General features: G+C 49.4%; 7 protein-coding genes across 7 annotated transcripts; 6 read left to right on the top strand and 1 right to left on the bottom strand.

Annotated features, from left to right (window-relative positions):
* Positions 1-1,930: 1,930 nt before the first annotated feature.
* Z518_03751 (uncharacterized protein) lies at positions 1,931-2,735 on the top strand (the record flags this gene model as incomplete). Its single annotated transcript, XM_013417461.1, has 3 exons — positions 1,931-2,189; positions 2,375-2,574; positions 2,676-2,735. The coding sequence occupies 3 exons, from the start codon at positions 1,931-1,933 to the stop codon at positions 2,733-2,735; spliced, it is 519 nt and encodes a 172-aa protein (XP_013272915.1).
* A 91-nt stretch (positions 2,736-2,826) lies between these two features.
* Positions 2,827-3,843, bottom strand: Z518_03750 (3-methyl-2-oxobutanoate hydroxymethyltransferase; the record flags this gene model as incomplete). The annotated part of the gene is made up of 1 exon (XM_013417460.1): positions 2,827-3,843. One exon carries the CDS (start codon positions 3,841-3,843, stop codon positions 2,827-2,829), a length of 1,017 nt encoding a protein of 338 aa, XP_013272914.1.
* A 1,178-nt stretch (positions 3,844-5,021) lies between these two features.
* Z518_03749 (ubiquitin-conjugating enzyme E2 8) lies at positions 5,022-5,778 on the top strand (the record flags this gene model as incomplete). Its single annotated transcript, XM_013417459.1, has 4 exons — positions 5,022-5,145; positions 5,231-5,345; positions 5,405-5,586; positions 5,639-5,778. The coding sequence occupies 4 exons, from the start codon at positions 5,022-5,024 to the stop codon at positions 5,776-5,778; spliced, it is 561 nt and encodes a 186-aa protein (XP_013272913.1).
* A 500-nt stretch (positions 5,779-6,278) lies between these two features.
* Z518_03748 (uncharacterized protein) lies at positions 6,279-7,190 on the top strand (the record flags this gene model as incomplete). The annotated part of the gene is made up of 1 exon (XM_013417458.1): positions 6,279-7,190. The coding sequence occupies one exon, from the start codon at positions 6,279-6,281 to the stop codon at positions 7,188-7,190; it is 912 nt and encodes a 303-aa protein (XP_013272912.1).
* Positions 7,191-7,869: 679 nt separating this feature from the next.
* On the top strand, positions 7,870-10,905 carry Z518_03747 (uncharacterized protein; the record flags this gene model as incomplete). Its single annotated transcript, XM_013417457.1, has 1 exon — positions 7,870-10,905. The coding sequence occupies one exon, from the start codon at positions 7,870-7,872 to the stop codon at positions 10,903-10,905; it is 3,036 nt and encodes a 1,011-aa protein (XP_013272911.1).
* Positions 10,906-14,207: 3,302 nt separating this feature from the next.
* Positions 14,208-15,974, top strand: Z518_03746 (uncharacterized protein; the record flags this gene model as incomplete). The annotated part of the gene is made up of 5 exons (XM_013417456.1): positions 14,208-14,250; positions 14,310-14,436; positions 14,485-14,505; positions 14,576-15,412; positions 15,464-15,974. The coding sequence occupies 5 exons, from the start codon at positions 14,208-14,210 to the stop codon at positions 15,972-15,974; spliced, it is 1,539 nt and encodes a 512-aa protein (XP_013272910.1).
* A 1,040-nt stretch (positions 15,975-17,014) lies between these two features.
* On the top strand, positions 17,015-19,022 carry Z518_03745 (uncharacterized protein; the record flags this gene model as incomplete). The annotated part of the gene is made up of 3 exons (XM_013417455.1): positions 17,015-17,488; positions 17,546-18,880; positions 18,930-19,022. 3 exons carry the CDS (start codon positions 17,015-17,017, stop codon positions 19,020-19,022), a joined length of 1,902 nt encoding a protein of 633 aa, XP_013272909.1.
* Between the last annotated feature and the right edge of the window lie 1,036 nt (positions 19,023-20,058).

Below are 20,058 nucleotides of genomic sequence, written 5' to 3'. Positions count from 1 at the left end.
CAGATTTCACGGTTTCCTCGAGTCTTCTCGTTCGCGTACGAAGAACGCCATTTGACCATATCCAAAAGATAAACCACAAATACACTATTCCAAAGGGTCAGGCGAAGAACCATGGAGGCCAAAGGGTGTGTAGGAGCTCTCTGGCGTGTGGGAGCAAAGGAAAGGCGCGCAAATTGGAAACCACAAGCACTGAGAGCACCCATACCCCCTTCGTTCCAATGAATCTCAATGCATAGCAGTCAATTGTGTCCTCTATCAGCCAACCTCTTAGGCGTTTTCCGTGGAGTGAGAAATCTCCATTGGCATTTAGCCATCGACAATAGACCACAGGCGCCGAGTTATCTAGTTCGTCGCTGGCAGCCATGAGGATGCCTCGATGGCCAACACTTTCCCGGACAAATTGAAGGAGAAGATACAAGTCTGTTGCATCGTGGTGACTAACGCCGGGCTGCGTGTTCCCTGTCAACAAGCATCGAAGAATCGCTCCGATGGCATGACGCGACCTCCTGCCATAGTATCGTGAGTGTTCTCGATTGACTGGAACTCTGTGAGATGGCGGGCTCAACTTCAAGTTTGAGGTTGTGCCAACGATAGTACTAAGCATGGCTCCCCGGAGCCGTAGTGTGTTGACATATCCTCGTAGACCATGTGTACCGAAAGAGCGGCAAAGTCGAGATGGTCTATTTGCGATGGCATGAGCATCCTGAGGTGAAGTGGGCGATAGCCAATCTGGAGTCCACGTAGGTGGCTTTGATGGTGGGTGTCTCTTTCGTTCGTCTACGAGGATGATATCGAAACAGATATTTCTGCGTAGGAACTCCCTTGATATGTCTCTTACAACTGCCTCGGGGGCCTGATGACAACTCGGTGTAGGTACGAGCCCGGTGCCGTCGGAGCATATACCAATCAAGGAACTCTGTCACGGTCATCCTTGGATAAGAGTCCTGTGTCGCAAGGATGGCCTCACAGCGGGTGAGTGTTGCCGTCATGATAAGAAATGCGGAATTTCAAGATTCTTTGAGGGTGGCGATACGATATATCGTTCCGGGGAAATCAGTAATTGGAATTAAGACATTTGTCAAAGGCATTTGGCATGTTCTCGAGACTCAGGGTTCCTTTTCTGCAGATTACTTGCACTTGCGTAGCGGCCGTGACATCCTGAATAACCCAACGACGTCTCCAATACTCGCGATCGCACAGATCCGAACGGGTCCGAAATAGAAAATGAGCATATAGCGTTGACATTGACCACCGCAATGAGCTGGGTGGACGTCGGAACCATGCGCAGTGGCTGTAGGCGGACTTTAAAGTGCCAACGCGCAACTTTTGGTGGCCACTGACGGAGTTTCGTACACGCCTGTGCGGAATCTCTTCCAGCGTCGCACTATCTGTCGAAATCCTTCGAAGAAACTGTATAGCGATCATGGCGCCATCAGCTTCTTGTGCTCCTACCCAAGCGTAGGTCGTATCAGCAGACCGATTCGCGTTTCCTCTGTTAAGAGGTATAGTAGCTTTGTGTTTCAGGAAACGCCGCGCTAAACGTGACGGTTCTCGCTAAAAGATACGAGTCTGGCTACATGAAAGACGTCCATTGGAAAGAATCTTTCGCAGCTTCCTCAAGCCGTATGAGTCTTGAGATGGCAATGCACTTGTCAGTAGCAACTAACCTGTTTTGTCAACAGTAGATACCATGGTACTTACCTCTCTCGTTTCCTCAGCCTTGTGAATCCCGCTCACGTGATCGCACGTTCGGTGCCGTCATTCTCGATTTCTATTGGCCCAAAACAGATCTGTGCACTTCTTTGGATAACCAGGCAATAATCTCAATTTGTTTGACCGAGCAAGCAAATAGGTGAAGGGTTATCTTGCCTTCGAGCCCCTTAAAGACTGTTGAGACCTAGCCTTGCATATTCTGCTCAAGAACCACACTATGTCGTCCACTCACGAACCATCGAGAAAATCTCAGTCTCTCATATCCCGAACGGACCAGCAGACGCCTGACATCAATACAGACCTCGCTACGACTGAGGATGATGAGAATGACGACCGCGAGAATAAAGAAAACCTCGATGATACTGCAGCAGGCGGGGATCTGCCGATGAGTATGACTGCTAGTGTCATCTTGACGAATTTGCCCAGGGATGCTAGTCAGGCGCTTAAGGAGGTCGAGGAGATTGATGATCGCAAGGGTATGTTTGTCTCCAGCGCCGTTTGTTTTCTCGAATTGCGTTGAGCTTGTTTGGTATCTCCTCTTTCATTCCGCCGTTGGGGTCGGATGAACTTCTTCTACAAATATATTCGGCGTTTTTTCGTTGTGTATGTTCATCCCAACATATCAATCAGACACAGCTAAGAATCTCTATGTCTTCTGTAGTCTCCATCCGCTTCCAACCCATCCAGTCTGCGCCAATCCTCAAGCAAAAGGTGTTCAAGATCAGCGCCTCGTCGAGATTCAACGTCGTTTTGAGTTTCCTGCGGAAGAAACTCGGCATCAAGGATGGCGATGGCTTGTTTCTCTATGTCAACAGTGTCTTCGCTCCTGGATTGGATGAGGGCGTTGGGAATCTGTTCAGGGTATGTGACCTTTTGTTGGATTGATCACGGGCAGGTGAATCCTTGCAAGGCCCGAAATAATCCGGGTAGTGCTAACTTGACACTTTATTACTTTTTAATAGTGCTTCAAGACAGATGATCAGCTGATCGTCAGCTACTCTACGACGCCTGCTTTTGGTTAAACCTAACCCATATCCCAGGATTATGTCCATGCTCCAAAAAAATGCAATCACAAAAGTCCCAATTCGACAGTTTGCGAACTGACTCAAACCCCTACTTTTCGCCAGACTGAAGAGCACTCTTGAACGCTTCTGTTACTTTAGCATCACTCTTATACACATGTTGGGGCCCGGGGTAGCTTCGATCACCAACTTCATCTTTGTATTGTTTAATGGCAGCGAGACCTGTATCCCACATGGAACCATACTTCTTGACAAACTTGGGCATAAAGGACTCCGGTGGTCGAACTCCAAGCATATCAATTTGCACCAAAACCTGGCCGCTGGTCTTGTTTCCTGCACCAATGCCAATTGTGGGGATGGTCAATGCATTCGTCACCTCTTCGGCAATGTCCGGGGGAACACATTCCAAAACGACGGCAAATGCTCCGGCTTCTTCGACGGCTCTGGCGTCCTTGAGTAATGACATGGCTTTGTCAAGGGTATTACCCTGAACACGAAAACCACCAAGAGCGTGCTGGCGTTGTGGGGTGAGACCAATATGTGCGCAGAGTGGGATACCTGCAGAAGTGATCTTTTTTATGGCGGGGGCCATTTCGGTTCCTCCTTCGAGTTTGACGCTTTGCATTCGGCCTTCTTTCACCATGCGGATTGCACTGGCCAGTGCCTGTTCGGGGCTGATCTCGTAGGAACCCATTGGAAGATCTCCAACGGTAAAAGACCGAGTCACAGCTCGACTAACCGCTCGGGCGGACATGATCATCTCGTCGAGAGTGACTTCAGAGGTGTCTGGCATGCCGAGGGACACCATGGCAAGTGAATCCCCCACCAAAATCATGTCCATTCCAGCTTCTTGTGCCATCAACGCTGATGGAAAATTGTGCGCCGTCAACATTGTGATAGGACTCTTTTCAGCGTGCATTTTCTGCAATGTTTGGATGGTGACGGGTTTCTGGCCTCTGGCCATCAGTGCAGGAGATGTGGGAGCATGTGAACTCCAACGAATTTGCTGCCATTGTCGGCTCCCTTGTGAGGCAGCCGTTCGACAGGCGTTACAGACAGGTGGTCTTGTGAGGGTAGATACTCGGTTGATGCAGGTAATTGATGCCATTTTTCTCAGCCCGGTTCGATAATGAATGTGCCAAAAGATGATGAGGGATCGAGGACAGAGAGGAAATTCGAGAGACCGTGGCTCATTTCGCAGAAACTGGTGGCGGTGAGAAAAGTGGTTATTGAAGGTCGTCGTGCTGAATTCTTTATGCGTATATTTGAGAAAAGGGCTTTGTGGTTGAACTGATGAGCCTCGGTGTTGACATTTCACCCAAGCCCGAATACCCTGTTGGCTATAGACGAGCGCCTAATACGCTTTGAGGTTAGGCGATGTTGGGGGTTGCGAGGTGGGTGGTCAAAGAAAGCCTGGGGGAACCTTCTTTGCCATCCAACGGCCGAAAGAAGGTCATCCGAGTCGCCGCGCTTACGAGGGCATGGTTCCTCAGGGCAGAAACCTGGTGACTGATGAGCAATAGACAAGGCTGAGCCACCTAGTCATTTGGCGATCTCATTCATCTCGTTAGTGAAAACAGGGCTTCCTGTTCGTGTCCTCATATTGTTGCCTCGACGCCGGCAAAGTTGGTGGGATTGGCTACAAAGATTCCGTTCATTTCACTGGTCTAGCTTGCCTGTACCAACCAACGTATTATGCTCCTGTTTTCCAAATGCGGGCAGTGGGCAGCTGACTCCCGTGGCGGTCGGCAGGCATTGGGAGTTTGCTGGACAAAGTTTCGGGCAACCAGTTTGCTCAGTAACAGATCAAAGTTGTTCACACTGCAGGGCCACTCCGTCACAGGGCACCTCAGACAAACGCCCCACGTCTCTAGACCAACACCGAATAATCTACTCTTACACCTGGCAATCACACTTTCCTCTGACTTCTCTTTTTGTAAATTGACTCTGACTCCTATTCTCCCACTCTTCTTCACTGATAAAGCCCTTCCCTACTCACTCGGTGCATCACGAGACCTCCTTGGGTATTCTTTACTCCCTCCGGTATCCGAAGAAAAAGCCGAGCTCGATCCGCTCGTTTGTTCCCGACTCTGCTCCGTGAAACCAATTGTCTTCCGACCTCGCTCGACTTATCGCCACCACACTGGCTCACCCTTGACCTAATCCTGAGAGTACATTTCTAGCCAATCTCTCCTTGAACACTGCGCATATCGATCTTACGAATCACGCCGAGACCTTTCCATCCGATATCAGACGCTCCCTCAGACCGGACATTGGCGAGCAACTATGAGTAGTCCGAAGCGGAGGATAGAGACGGATGTGATGAAGCTCATGATGAGCGACTATGAAGTGACATTGGTCAATGACAACATGCAGGAATTCTATGTCATCTTCAAAGGCCCTTCGGAAAGTAAGAGCATGATTTCATATTGCAAATGGTGCACTGATCGATATTATGCAAGATGACGGTGACTGACCGAGGACTTTGTCTGTAGCACCTTTCGCTGAAGGCAAATGGAAAGTCCACGTTGAGTTACCCGATCAATACCCGTACAAGTCTCCCTCAATTGGCTTTGTCAATAAGATATTCCATCCAAATATCGATGAGGGGTTAGTGTTGACCGGCGAGACTTATTTTGAGGAATGTCGTCTCTGATCATTGTATACAGGTCGGGTTCAGTGTGCTTGGATGTCATCAACCAGACATGGTCACCAATGTTCGACATGATCAACATCTTCGAAGTTTTCCTGCCTCAACTTTTGAGATATCCCAATCCCACCGATCCGTTGAACGGAGAAGCCGCTGCGTTGCTGATGAGGGAACCTAGAAGCTACGACGCGCGGGTCAAAGGTAGGATCTAATCAATTTAGATGGGTAGCAAAGACACTAATCGACCTCGAAGAATATATCAACCAGTACGCCACGAACATTCACGATGACGCAGATGAAGACGAAGGCGAGACGGATGGAGAGCTGAGCGAAGTAGAAGACTTCAATAGCGACGGAGAGGACGAGCCAGCTGGGACGATGGAGGATGTATGAGGACCGAGAATTTGGAAATGCGAGCTGGAGTTCTCTAGGATGTGAGTTTCGCGAAACCGGTATGAGGCGCTCGAGGGGAACAGCGGCCACGTGGCCAGGTTACGTTTAAGGTGCTCTTCTTGCTGCAATGATTTTGATAGTCTGTGATGAACGACCACTCATCTCAATTAATGGATATCGGGGTTTCAAATCGTGACCCAACAGCCTGGGTTAGCTGAGATGGGTGGGAGTCAGACCAAAAGTAAATTGGGCGAGGAAGCCACTTTTGCACGCGTCATACACCAAAGTCACTCCATGCTCCAAGCCCTCCCCTCTTGTGACAGGTTCCCACCCACGCGACCTCGACTCGGAGCTATTCTTGTCTGCATCCCTGTGACAAAATCTCGCACATCCATTCCGAAACACTTCCCTTCCTTGCACTGATTGCCTTTCATTCCCCTCAGTATTAGCGACAGATATTCAACTCATTTTTGATTGCGAGCCATTGAAAACTTGCCAGGATGGCGATGTCCCCGTCTCTTGAGACCCTACCGCCAGAGGTGCTCATCTGCATCTTCTCATTCTTGGACGTTCCGGACCTACTGCAAGTGAGTCGTACATGTCATGTACTCCGCAATTTGGCCTGCGATCCCTTGCTTCATCTCGAGCGCCTGCATCATGCCTCCTATACACTATCGATCGCCCTTGCACGACGACCATTGAAATCCTCCATCAGTCCACCCAACTCTTGGATATGGTTGAGCAAGACCAACGTTCTCTCTCGACAAATTAGCAAGAGCCTCATCCGCATACGCCTGAGTCACAACCTCGAGCACAGGCCCAGTCCACATGAATTGGTTGAAAGAGCAATCCTACCGTCTACCTGCACGAGCTACTCCTCCCCAGTGTCTCCAGCTCTGATACAATCGCAACAAGCAGTTCAACGGCGGAGGTTGATGGACGGACTTGGTCGCAAGCTAGAGCGCAGACCAAGCATGAACAGTCTAGTGTCTCTCAACATTATGCCCGAAGAATGTGTTCGACGAAGCGTCTCTCCGGCCATCGTGGCCACACGTCGCAAAGTGATTCGAGAAGGCCTGAAAGATGGTCTACGTGCTTGGGTGGAAGGTCGTGCAATACAGGCGCAGAAAAGGAAAGCAGATGAGATGGAAGCCGCTGAGAAGACAACTGTCAAGAGTCTTGTTCGTAGATTCGCAGCCAAAAGGCTTGCCCAAGAGATGGGAGAGGATCTTAACCCTGTAAGTCTAGAGAAGAGAAGGGCGCAAGTCAAATGGGGAAGGGAGGTCGAGATAGCGCGGAGGGATGAGGAGAGAAGAGCTGCAGCACATGGCGCTTGTGCTCAGCCGACTAGAGCACATGTTCTCGGACTGAGGAAGTTCTGGGAAGGGGTTATTAGGGCAGCTGCAGGATAATCAAATTCCCCTTGTTGTTTGATTCCAAATTGTTCAATGGCTAGACAGTCCCTCTCAATATATGAAGATAACCATACCTTCTCTTGATCTATGTTTGAGTACTTTTTACTTGATAAGAGCATGTCCGACGCAATGACATGTTCAGTCGAAGTCGCCGACTTGACTAGACATGTCGTTTGATATCCCCATGCATTCGTCCTTCTCACCACTTTTATCCTGCAAAGGCTCCCAAATGTAGCTGCTTCTGCCACAGAGGCGTTCAAAGTCAGCACTGGAACCTCGTTTTGTCGGCAATTCATCTTTGAAAGCCAACAGCCGTGACGTCTAGTACTAGGAGAGAAAACACCCTTTGAAGATTCCAACATCATCATCGGCCTGCCAGCGGTTCATACGCGGGAACAGCGCTTTAGATCTGTGGCATTTCATCAGAAAATAGGTATACGTTTACAAAGTAGATCCAGCCATCGTGAGACACGCCGTTTTGGTTGCCCCGCCAACAAGTCGCGAGCTTGGAAGGCTTGTATCTTCAACTGCACAACTCCCAACTTCTCAAACCCTCGCGATTTCATACCAGGAGACTCATATTTGGACGAAGCCCTCCACAATTCTTTGATTTCACATTCTTGGTCGACATAGGACGAGAACAAGAACTGGTTCGCAATCCGCTTTGGCCCCCTCCATGGCAAACTCTCTGCCTTTTCCTCAAGGAAAGGAAAAGAAGCCGTCTTCGGTTGAAGCGCCTGCCTCCCAGCTACTCTATCCAAATGACCAGAACTCATTTCCATCTCAGCCTGAATTTGGCAAGCCTACATCTTTAGGAGCCCCGCCACAGCCGTATTCAAGGCTACAGCCTCCTGCAAGACCGACTGCGAATGGATCAGCCGCCACGCAAGTCAGTGGAAGTCAAAAAGACCAATATTCAAATCTTTTCGTGGTTCCAAAAAATCCTTCGCAGAGACCAGAGCTACATAAGCCTCATGTAGTCACAAACCCGCTACAAGCTTTTAGAGACATCACGAATAGTGCTAGTCAGCCTGTCAAATCGACTTCGTCTAGGCTGGCCTATGAGGATGACGACGTATTTGAGATTCCCAAGCCCTCAAACTCCCCCAGTTGGCAACCGAAGCCTGTCGCTCCTCCGACGTTTTCTTCTCAGAATTCCACCAATCCTCACTTCAGGCCTCAGAATGTCGTGGACTTTACTCGAGACTGGGCAGTTTTCAATACGAATAGTAGTTATTATCAGGAAGACCGATATGCTGCTGCAGATCCATACATCTACATGGACTCAGCCAAAGCCAACGAGAATATCAAAGCTCTGCTTGAGGGTGCGTTTGAAGATGAAGAAGATAAACCGCGGACAAGGAGATCAAAGAAGCAATTGGAAAGCAAGCTCGAAGAATTGACAGACAAGGCAAAGAACATGACCGTTGAAGGCGAGTGCAAAACTGAACAAGCCGACGAAGAGGACGACGGAACTGTTCTCGGTCTCAAAGTCAAGCTCCTTCCTCATCAAATTGAAGGCGTTGGCTGGATGTGCGACAAAGAGACTGGTACCAAGAAGACCAGAGGTGTCCTACCCAAAGGCGGCATTTTGGCAGACGACATGGGTCTTGGAAAGACTATACAGTCAATTGCTCTTATGCTGACCAACCCCAAGCCAAGTACCAAAGAGCTTGAAAAGAGCAAACGCAAACTGCCTGAAGGTATTGGAAAGGGTACACTTGTCGTCGCACCACTCGCTCTGATCAAACAATGGGAAGGCGAAATCAAGGATCGTGTCGAAGGCGATCACGCTCTCAAAGTTTGTGTCCATCACGGACCCCAAAGAACGAGAGATAACAAGGATCTCAAGGAGTACGACGTGGTCATCACCACTTATCAAACTTTGTCATCGGAGCATGCGGGGTCTGAAGGCGGCTTAAAAGTTGGATGCTTTGGGGTGCACTGGTACAGAATCATTCTGGACGAGGCACATTCCATCAAGAATCGTAATGCGAAAGCTACGAAAGCGGCCTGTGCGCTGGATGCGGAATACCGGTGGTGCTTAACGGGGACTCCTCTGCAAAACAATCTCGATGAATTACAGAGTCTGATTCATTTCCTTCGGATCAAGCCTTATGATGACCTGAATCACTGGCGTGAACACATTACAAAACCCATGAACAATGGAAGGGGTGGTCTGGCACTTAGGAGACTGCAAGTGTACCTGAAGGCGTTTATGAAACGCAGAACGAAAGACGTACTGAAGCAACAAAGTCCTTCGAAAGATGCAAAAGGCCATCCTAGAGAAGGGAAATCTGCGGGATTCGACATCGTTGCGCGGGTTGTGGAGAAGGTCGAGGCCGAATTTACGGAACAGGAGCGAGAATTCTATCGGCGTCTGGAATCGAGGACGGATCGCAGTCTTGAGATGATGATGGCCGGTAACAAGATGAGTTATGCTTCTGCTTTGGTGCTTCTGATGCGTCTCCGTCAAGCTTGCAATCACCCAAAATTGACAGGCAGCGACTTGAGCACTGAGAACGATGTCTCAGGTGGCAGCCGGACAGCAGGCCGAAGGAAAGTCAGTCCTGAAGATGACATGGATAGTATGGCCAACATGCTTGGCGGATTGACCATGGAAATGAAGAGATGCGATATGTGCCAGATTGAGCTCAGTAAGGCAGAGATCTCTAACGGTGCAATCCGCTGCGATGAATGTGAGGCCGATCTTGAGAAGCAGGACGACCAAGTCAAGGAGAAGAAATACGCCAAGAAAGAAAAGAAGCGAAGACAACAACAAGAAGCAATCAGAGCGCAGCGGAAGCAAACTCGGCGAGTCGTCGAGGATAGCGACGACGAACAAAGTGGACCAGGGTCTGAGAAAGATGAAGAAGATGCCTCCTCACTCGATGATGACGATGATGACTACGTGTCCGACGACGCCAGTTCACAAGAATCAACCCTCCTTCAATCCACCAAGATCCGACATCTTCTGTCGATCCTAAAATCGGACTCTCACCGGCACAAATACATTGTCTTTTCCTTTTTCACGTCGATGCTAGATCTGATCGAACCTTTTCTGAAGAACAATCGCATCCGGTATGTCCGTTACGATGGGAAGATGCGCAACGATGCGCGAGAAGCGAGCCTCGATTCTCTTCGAACGGATCCCTCAACACGTGTCCTCCTCTGCTCTCTCCGGGCAGGAAGCTTAGGCCTCAATCTGACAGCAGCTAGTCGAGTGGTTATCCTTGAACCTTTCTGGAATCCATTCGTTGAAGAGCAGGCAATTGATCGAGTGCATCGACTGAATCAGACTGAAGACGTCAAGGTGTACAAGCTCACGGTCAAGAACACAGTGGAGGAGAGAATTTTGGAGCTTCAGGAGAAGAAGCGTGAGCTGGCTAATGCGACGATCGAAGGCAAGAAGGGCGCGATGAAGTTGACGCTGCAGGATATGTTGAAGTTGTTTGGAAGAGATGCGGAACGAGAACATCCCGTCGATGTTGGCAGCGTGGGCATGGGTTCAGGAGGGGGAAGAGGGTTGTTGGATGGGAACGGAGCCGCTTCCAGGTCCACAATGAATACATCGGCGACCCCTTTGTCGACCAACAGCAATCTTGGCCAGGGCGACAGAAATGCAAATGGGGCTCGCGAAAGAATGCGTCTGAGCAACGGTACGAAGAATCCACAGAAGGAGGAAAACATTTATGCCCAACGTCGGTGGTGATTCGACATTCGTTGAGCTGTCTACATGCGTCAGAAGTCCTTGATATAACAAGATTCAAGGCACATCGTCATAGAACCAGAAGATACACGGGGCTAATTGTCTTTGGGTTAATGCTTTGAGATGGTGCATCTTGAAAGACCAGTATACCTACCTGTTTTAGTTTATTTTTGGCTCAACTTCAGAACAGACCCCATCTTTCGTCCTTGGAGGTGTGGGTTCTTTGGAGCAGCTAACTTGCAAGGCTGAGCGGAAACATTTCGCTTCTTCATAAGCGGGCCAGGCCGAAAGTACTACGATAACTCTTTCTTTCCGTCGGCATTTGAGCGAAACTTGACTTCTAAATGGAACTTGGACTTTTTTGGGCAGGACAGGGCCGTTGGGGTTGGACGATGAGAGGCAAATTGGATTTAAGAAGGCTCCACGTGGCGTTGAGGATCCGAGACAAAGTCTTGCCGCGAAGTGCCCCCCGTCGGTAGCCGAGAGCGCGAGAGAATGTGCGAAGATTGATTGAATCTGAATGAAGTGGATTACGTTGTGAGAATCGAAGAGCGAAGGATAATAATGAAGAGATGAATAGAGAGCAACATTGTGATTGTATTTCCGCGCAGACCACGTGGGAGCCTCGGGAAAGGATTAACATTAGGCCGAAAACAGGCTACCAGCTGCCAGGTGCGCAACTCTCTCTGCCTGTCCCAACAAACATTTTCCAGTGTCAGCGCTGCAAAACATGTCACCAGATTCAGACGTAAACTCGAACACGAGCATGGAGATGATGAGTCCAAAATATAGCCAAATGGCCCCAGGTTGGTTGGTCAACAAAGTCCTAAATGAGGAAATGTTGACTGCAAAAGGTGCTCTCTTGAAGCCTCGACCAGCTCCATCGATCTCTCCAGTTCGTTACATGGGTTCAGGAAAGAATTTCCAGTCTGGCATGCTGCTCGGGACCAATGCAGCCTGCAACGTTTCAACTGGGGTTCCCATGCAAGGTAAAAAACGTGGCAGCCACAAAAAAAAGCATCAATTTTGAGGAACCAATGCGCGACGTCAGCTTCTGCGCTGGCCCGCACACACTATTTTCTTTGCCATCTACTTCTTGTGGCCATTCGTTTTTTTTTTTTTTTTTTTTTTTTTCCCGGAACATTAACCTCGTGCCTCATCTGTCGATTTGTCGGACACAACGAACCTCGGGAAGTTTGGGACACCTGCATCGGAAAAGACAGAAGGGAACGAGGACACAAGATTGTGATTTCATGCTAAAACAAAAAAGAAGGGTAGAAGCTGAGGCCGATACCAGCTAGGGTTCTAAAGGGTGTCCAAATCGTATCCGGCTGAAGCTCCATGTTCACAACCACTGGTTGATGACTATTGGCCATCGATGCAATCTCTAGCTTCTAGGCTGCTCAAAAAGTCCGTATATTCGCCCTATTAGGGAGCATTGCGAGAACAGATCCGGCGGTCCGGTTTGTGGATTTTACGTGTACTCAAGTACTCATGATGGCGATACTGGCTTGGCTTGGTGGGGATCCCCGAAAATCACCCCCAACGGGTATATGCAGGACGGGCAGGGAGGCAACCAAGAAGAAAGGGGTAAGGACCAGGAGATGAAACGTGGTCAGCCTTTGTGGAGACACAGGGGGATCAGCGCCACGCCTTTGAGGGGAGGCCCAACGACGTTGATGGAAAACCACCATACCCGAGTGATTAATTTATCATTCAATAAATCTGGTAGTCTATCGGTCATCACCTATTAAGCACTTTGGACAACTCGACTCGATCGGGAGGAAGGAGTCTCAGGTCGAACAGTAGGGACGCCGAGAGGCTTAGCAGGCTCGCGAAGGGGGTGTGGGCTGGTGGATTGCGGGCAAAAAAAAGGTTAGCAAATTTAAGTTTCGAGTGGGTGGGATTGAGTTGCAACAGGTGCAGCAGTTGGCTCAGCGGTACGTTCACATCCTGGTCTTGGATGCCCATTTCTTTGCCATGTGCTGGCGATCAGGATCCCTGGTGTGTTCGAGAAAAATCCAATTCGTCTGAGAGGGGACGGGGAAGAAAGGAAAATGGGATTTGATTTTCTTTCTCTGGCCGTCAACTGGCACCAGCTTCAGCTCCGGCGACGCCGTCTGATGAGACGACCAGATGGTGGCTAGACGACGATGACCTGCGAGCCCTTTCAATCATTTATTCCCTGGAATGTACTCTAGTGATCTTAACGGCATTCTGTCTCCATCGCGATTTCTCCTCCGCTTTGTGTTTTCCAATTCTTCACTGCCGTCAGTCTTTACCGCTCTTCTCGACTGCGCTCCCCCAAATTATTGGGTTTCAGTCCTGATTCTCATTGTCTCCCTCCAATTCCGGCTCGGGTTCCAGGTCCAGTCCCCAGTCCTGACTCGCGCCCCAGCCATTAAGCCCTTCTCGTCGTCGACCCAGTCAAGGTGCCTTTAGCAAACTACTGTCTACTTGGTACCAGCCCACCTGCTTCCTCTAAAACCTCCATGCCGTTGACAAACGAAACTAATCTTGAGCAGGGAACGCCCCTGCAACCTCGTCTCCGCCATACTAGACTAGAGTTCACTACCACGTACTACCTCCCCCTCTAACAAAGAGTTAGAACCAGCTTCAGGGTTCGGCTACGGCATTCGTGCACGTATTAGACCGTGACCGCACCCTTCTTTAGGCTCAGGCTCAGACTCTGTGGTCCTCCAAGGTCAGGCTTCGGCATCAGCGTGTCTTTCTGCCCCCTTCAGCCTTTGAAACCTTCGAAGAATCGTCCTAAACCTCCGCCTCGCTCACTTTCCGGCGATCATCCATCCCATTCCAATTTTTTTCTTGACCGCTGCCTGCTCGGCTCTTACCCTTTGGAGGCCAAATCCCACGCCAAAAGGTGACCTCCTGTCCTGGTCCCCTCTTCGCCTTTCAATTCTTGTTCCTCGCTGAGGGCTATTCCCCTACCACTGCACCACAACCTTGCCTTTTCCTTAATTTGTCTTGCCAAATCCGAGCTCCTAGTACCGGATTCGGCATCTCCACAGACTCTTGTCATGTGCCTTGGATGAACACCAATATTGGTCCAAAAGTCTGGGAAGCGGTCACTCGATTGCATCTCCACCTTCACCGCCGTCCTCACCTTCTGCCACAACGATTCGGGATAGCAACAGGCTGCGTTTCCTCCTTCTTGATCTTTGTCGTCTTTCCGGCCGACTGTAAAACGCACCGACCCCTTTTCCGTCATCCCATGTCACCGTGGGTGTTGTGAGAGAAGCTGGACGTGGACTGTTTTAGACTTTCTCCCACATCCTCCCCCCTCAATGGGGAATTCTCAAGGAAAGCCGGTTGTCTTAACTGACGAAGGTAATTTCCCTATTCCTCTAGATCCATCTTGATATGAAATTGACTCAACTACCTAACAGTCAACCTTAATCATTTTCGTCTATTGAGAGTGGTCGGAAAGGGCGCTTTTGGCAAGGTTCGCATTGTTGAGCGCAAAGACTCGGGCTTGACCTTTGCTCTTAAATATATCCGCAAGGATGAAGGCATGTCTGATGGCAACCATTGATTGCATATTGGTTTTACTGACCATACTAGTGGTGCGGTCCGAAAGCGTTCGTAATATCATCAGAGAACGGCGGATGCTGGAGCATCTCAACCATCCGTTTCTATGTAACCTCCGCTACAGTTTCCAAGATGTCGAATATCTCTATCTTGTCGTCGACTTGATGAATGGGGGTGACCTTCGCTTTCACATTCAACGAAAAGCCTTTACCGAGGAAGCTGTTCGCTTCTGGATGTCCGAATTAGCCTGTGCCCTTCGATATATCCACAGTCAAGGTATTGTCCATCGAGATCTCAAACCCGACAATGTCCTATTAGATTCCGCCGGTCACGTCCATCTAGCAGATTTCAACGTCGCTTCCGATTTCAAACCTGGCAAACCTCTGACCAGCAAGTCTGGTACTTTGGCATACCTAGCACCCGAAGTTTTCAGAGGATCAGGTTATTACAATGAGGTGGATTGGTGGTCTCTTGGTGTGACCATGTATGAGTGCATTTATGGAAAGCGACCTTTTGATGGAAAGTCTCATGAGGAATTGGCCGACAACATTTGCGCGGCAAATCCTCCCTATTTTGTTACCAAGCCTCCTGTGTCGATGCCCTGTCTCCACGCCATGACCGCTTTGATTGAAAAGGACCGACGAAAACGAATCGGTGCGGCAGGCTTCGACACTTTCACCTCTCACCCTTTCTTCCAGTCCATCAGCTTCGATGCGCTGGAACGAAAACAAGTCCCGCCCATCTTTATCCCCTCGAGCGAAAAGACGAATTTTGATGCCACGTACGATCTGGAGGAATTACTTTTGGAGGAAGCGCCTTTAGAAGCCCGCGCGAGGAAGCAAAAGCCGAGAGCTGAATTACGCAACGACGCCACCAGCAAAGAAATTCGAGAAGACGAACTGCACCGAATGATCGAGACGATGTTTGAGCCCTTTGATTATACTCTGGCGAATTACGATGTGTATGCATAGGTTTTGGTCGTGGAGTGTTCAGTTGTGCTAACAAATCCTAGGAATGCTGCGTCAGCAGTTGCTGGCACAGTCCCAGACGAACATGTTCAATTAGATACGACGCAAACCGAATCCCATTCTGTTCCTACGTCGCCGGACGGTTCACCGCCACTCTCACCGAACGTCGTGTCCACACCTCGAACGGAGGAGAAATTCCCCCAACTTGAGGACCTACAAGGCGCGATACCTCAGGCACCTCCTCCAAATCGGCCAGCTTCATCTTCCAAATCTTTCAGTCGTCCCATTCCTCCACAGAGACCGATGCCCGCAACGCGACAACTTAGCAAGGGTGGTGGTGTTCAGATGGTGTTGGACGAATCAGGAAGCTGGTCACACCTGGCGGATCAAACAGCTTACCCTCCAGAAACGTCAGTTGATGCGGGAGGAAAGAATGAGAAAGCTGGTGGTAGCATGCTAGGATTTTTGAGCAGGAAGAAGGGCAGAGATCGTAGCCCGAAACCGAAAGAGGCTGGCGTGTTGGGGAAGATTGGAGCAAGACACATCATCAGCTGAGGAGGAAGAAGAAGACGAGATAACGAGCAACACGTCTACGTTCCAAATACCCCCCTCCGTCGAGATGACTCGACTTGGTGAGTGAATGAATTGGGCGTCGATTCCTAACAGACTGGTCCTATCGCTGTACAAACAGAAGCTGCTTCAGCGCCTCTCCCCACGATGCGGAATGGACATATTGGGGCAGTCTGCTCTGCCACAAACACACCCCGAAAGTAGTCGGGGTTTTTCATTGAAGAAGAAAGCGCCGGCGGTGTTGGACTTGGGAGTAATGCATGTCCCTAGATATGGGAAAGTCAGTTCATTCAATCACAATGCAGGCGGCGATAAATGTATACAGAATTGGCGAACTGCAGGACATGGATGGGAATTGTACGAGTAGATAATCACCTTGTAATCTTAGAAGATACGACAACTACACATCCACCATACCCTTGATAAATACGAGAATACTCTTAAAGATCACAATCAATGCTGAACAAAGGCTCTGGGTGGAAGCCGGCAAGTTGTTTGGTCTGGAGTCCAGCGCCGCGGTTGCCAGGCAGGTCAAAGAGTTTTAGTACACGCTCGCGCCGTACGCCGGCAACGGCGATTACAAGGTACCTGCGGGTAAAGATACTGATGATACCCTGGCTGGAACCCACTCGCCAAGACAAACCTTCCTCCACACCCAATGGGCAAAATGTCAACAGTTGCTGTAGCTTTGTCCTCACATCCACCTTCGTCTCTCTGTGTCTGCCTTTCTCCTCTGACCACTCACGTTGTGTCCAGTCTCACACTCTTGTACCGACGTTTTGGTACATATTCCTTATCCTCCTCGCCTTCTCTTCAGTTACCTTTTACTGCTATGCGCAACTTTTAGCCCGCCGATTCGTCGACCAAACAGCACGCGTCGCGTCGTCTGTCCGCCATACCAGTACCCCTCTCCGCCATCCTCGACCCTTCCTTTCGACCTGGCAGCGAGGATAGCACTCAATTTGCCCTTATGAATGGCCGCTACCGTATTTGTATCGCCCTCACCTCATGATCCTCTCTCAAAAATGGCCACTTCCTCTCGTCGAGTACCTCTGGCGAGCCTCGCAAACGCCACCAACTCCCCCCACCGTCCTCTCAGCAACAGTGGTTCCAAACGGCCGAGGAGTCTAGCCAATGTCTCCCAACAGGAAAACGAACCTCCTCAGAAACGTCTGGCTGTGGAGAAAAATGCTAAAGAGCTCAACAACCCCTCAACGCCTCACAGGCAGTCACAGTCGTCCATGCCAGAAGGCCGCGTCTTTGAACGAGGCCATGGAGAGTCCGGGTCTACTGCTTTTCAAAGGAAACTGGTTGCTGTTCGAGACAAGAGTGCGGGCCTTCGGGTGACCAAGAATGTCGACCATCCTCCCAAGGAAGAAACCATTCGCACCTGGCAAAGACATTATCGAAAAGTGTTTCCCTCATTTTCCTTCTACTTTGATGGTGTCTCGGAGAATGATCGGGCTCGTTTCCTCAGGCAAATCACTTTACTCGGAGCGGTATGTTTGCAGTCACATTCATCAAGTGTCGTCATCGGTCGACTGACTTGCGCATAGAAAGAAGAAAAATTCTTCTCAAAAGCCGTCACACACATCGTCACGATGCGCCATATTCCAGCCGAACTTGGGAGAAATACCTCAACCGAAAATGATTCTGTACAGTCTCCCGTGGAAGACCAGCCCCAGACAATAAACCCTTCACTGCTGGAAAAAAATCCCCGCGGGCACTTAGCCGCCAATATTCGACGCGATGGGATGAATCAGATGGATATCCTGGTCCGAGGAAGAGAAATGGGAATGAAGATATGGGCAACTGAAAAGCTCCAAAGAGTTCTCTCGTCCATACTCGAAGATGCCGCGAATCATGGTCACCATCCTCGTGGATCGACACATACAATTCGGCCTCAGCATGAAGATCTGGGACAAGTGTTGAAGAATGAAAAGCTGGGAGCCACGTCTGAACGTGAGCAACCTTTTCTGTCTCTAGTGACTTTCAAAGGTCCTTTTATTTATGTCCATGACATGGATGAGAAATATCGTCCGACCATGGTCAGAGATTATCCAAAAGTGGCAAGACGATCAGATGGAGAATGGCCACAATTCCGTTCTGCCAGTATTGGAAAATGTCCTTTCGTGGAAGATCCAGCTATGAAGAAGGAGATCGAGCAGGAAATGAATAGGGCTAGAATGTTGGCCATGCAGCAGCAGCAGCAACAACAACAACAACAACAACAGCAAATACCTCGAACAAGAGTCCATGTCGCTGTCGAGACGGCCAAGCTTGAGCCTCCGCGTCGCGTCAGTCCACGCAAAGCTCTTCAAGGAGTTCATAATGTACACACACACATGGACCTTGATGTGGACAAGAGGGATAAGAAACCACATCCATCTGCTCCGGAACGACAATCTTCATTCCCCCCTATGCCGGAACGACCAGCATTTGAATTTGTTCGACCACCTCAACTACACATGGCAAGAGAACCGACAGCTTCTGGAATACAGAGATCAAACTTGACGTCGGCTATCCAGTCCCAGATGATCTCTTCCACAGCAGCCACCGGAGTCAAAGCCGGGACAAGTAAAGAGGTGCATCACCAACTGAAACGCCAAGTTCTGGAACGTACTCATACGGGAAGTCTCTCTGTTGGATCCATACCTTCTTCTCATCGGATGAATGACCTTGCAGGAGTATTGCAAACTGTTCGCGCACAGCGAGCGGCCAAGAGCAAGGCACAGGAAAAATTAGGTGGAATTCAAGAAGGAGATTCTCATGTAGATGACATTGCAGCAGAACGAGCCGTACCAACCACAAAGAGAAAGAAGTCGGCGAAGAGAGATCCTAAGCCAGGATATTGCGAGAATTGTCGGGATAAATATGAAGATTTTGAAGAGGTAAGCAGCTAGGAACAGGTCTCGTGAGATCGATGCTAACTTGACGAAGCATATTCTTTCACGCAAGCATCGAAAGTTTGCTATGACTCGATCGAATTGGGCTGAACTGGACGCGCTTCTTGCCAAGCTGCAAACTTCATGAATTGATGAAACCATTTTCAGGAGTTTGATTGAGATGAGCGGCATAATGCTATCGAAAGCAAGTCGTCACAACAAGGGCGACACCTGCGCTCACTTTGATTATGGACATGTCAATATACTTGTTGCACTTGAGCCGGGGATATGTTTTATCTTGAAGCATCGGCCGAGCCAGAAAAAATTCAAAAAGTGGAAAATGACAGTCATTCAGCGTGCGCATAGACTTGGACCAGCCCCTAATCTGACTGAAAATTAATTGATACGGCAATTTATTTACATTTGCAATACGGAAGTGAGTGAGATGCAGAGAGTGGAAAGGGGCGGAGATGACGATGAAGAAAGCCTCCCAGCTTATGGAGCAAAGACTTTTTGACTTTTGAACTTTATCGATTTCAACGAGGCTGGAGCCGCGCGCATTCTTTTAACTTCTTTGTTCTCGGTTCCTACTTCATTATCTATACCTCCAACGCGCAAGATTCACCAACAACAAAGCTGTATTCGCCTTCAAACAGATTCAGCTGCTCTGATTAATGCGTAACTCTCAGTCAACAAATTATTCGAGTCTATATGACCTGAACGGTGAGTCAGCGGCCTCAGGTATCAATCAAGAAACCATGTTGTTTCGCTGGGGCTAAGTCCTTCGGGAATGGGATGAACTCTGCCGGGCGGCCCCGTGAATTTTCGATACATGAATATGGTAAAGAGAATGCCCTGCCCAAGGCCGAAGATGACGTTGTTCAACCACGGCCAAGCATGGATATACCATGTGAATGGACCGCACAAAAATGCCGTGGAACTCGATTAAACCCTTTCCCGCGTGGTCTGAGGCGGCAGAGCCGTCTCAGTCCCTTGCGACGGGGATGAAGTATTGATTATGCATTTGGCAGTGATATTTCGTGCCTTACAATTGGAATAAGGCTGTTGACGGCCACACTGGTAAGAGTTAGAAAGTATTGTCCAGTGGAAAGTACCCCAAAGTAAGAGATGAAATGAAAACCTTTTGTTTTCTGCGATAGCAAGCATTGGCAACTTTCCTTCGT

The sequence above is a fragment of the Rhinocladiella mackenziei genome, assembly GCF_000835555.1.
Source record: "Rhinocladiella mackenziei CBS 650.93 unplaced genomic scaffold supercont1.3, whole genome shotgun sequence".
Lineage (NCBI taxonomy): Eukaryota > Fungi > Ascomycota > Eurotiomycetes > Chaetothyriales > Herpotrichiellaceae > Rhinocladiella > Rhinocladiella mackenziei.
The sequence above is the reverse complement of the archived record's forward strand: the minus strand, read 5'-3'. Positions and strand labels throughout refer to the sequence as shown.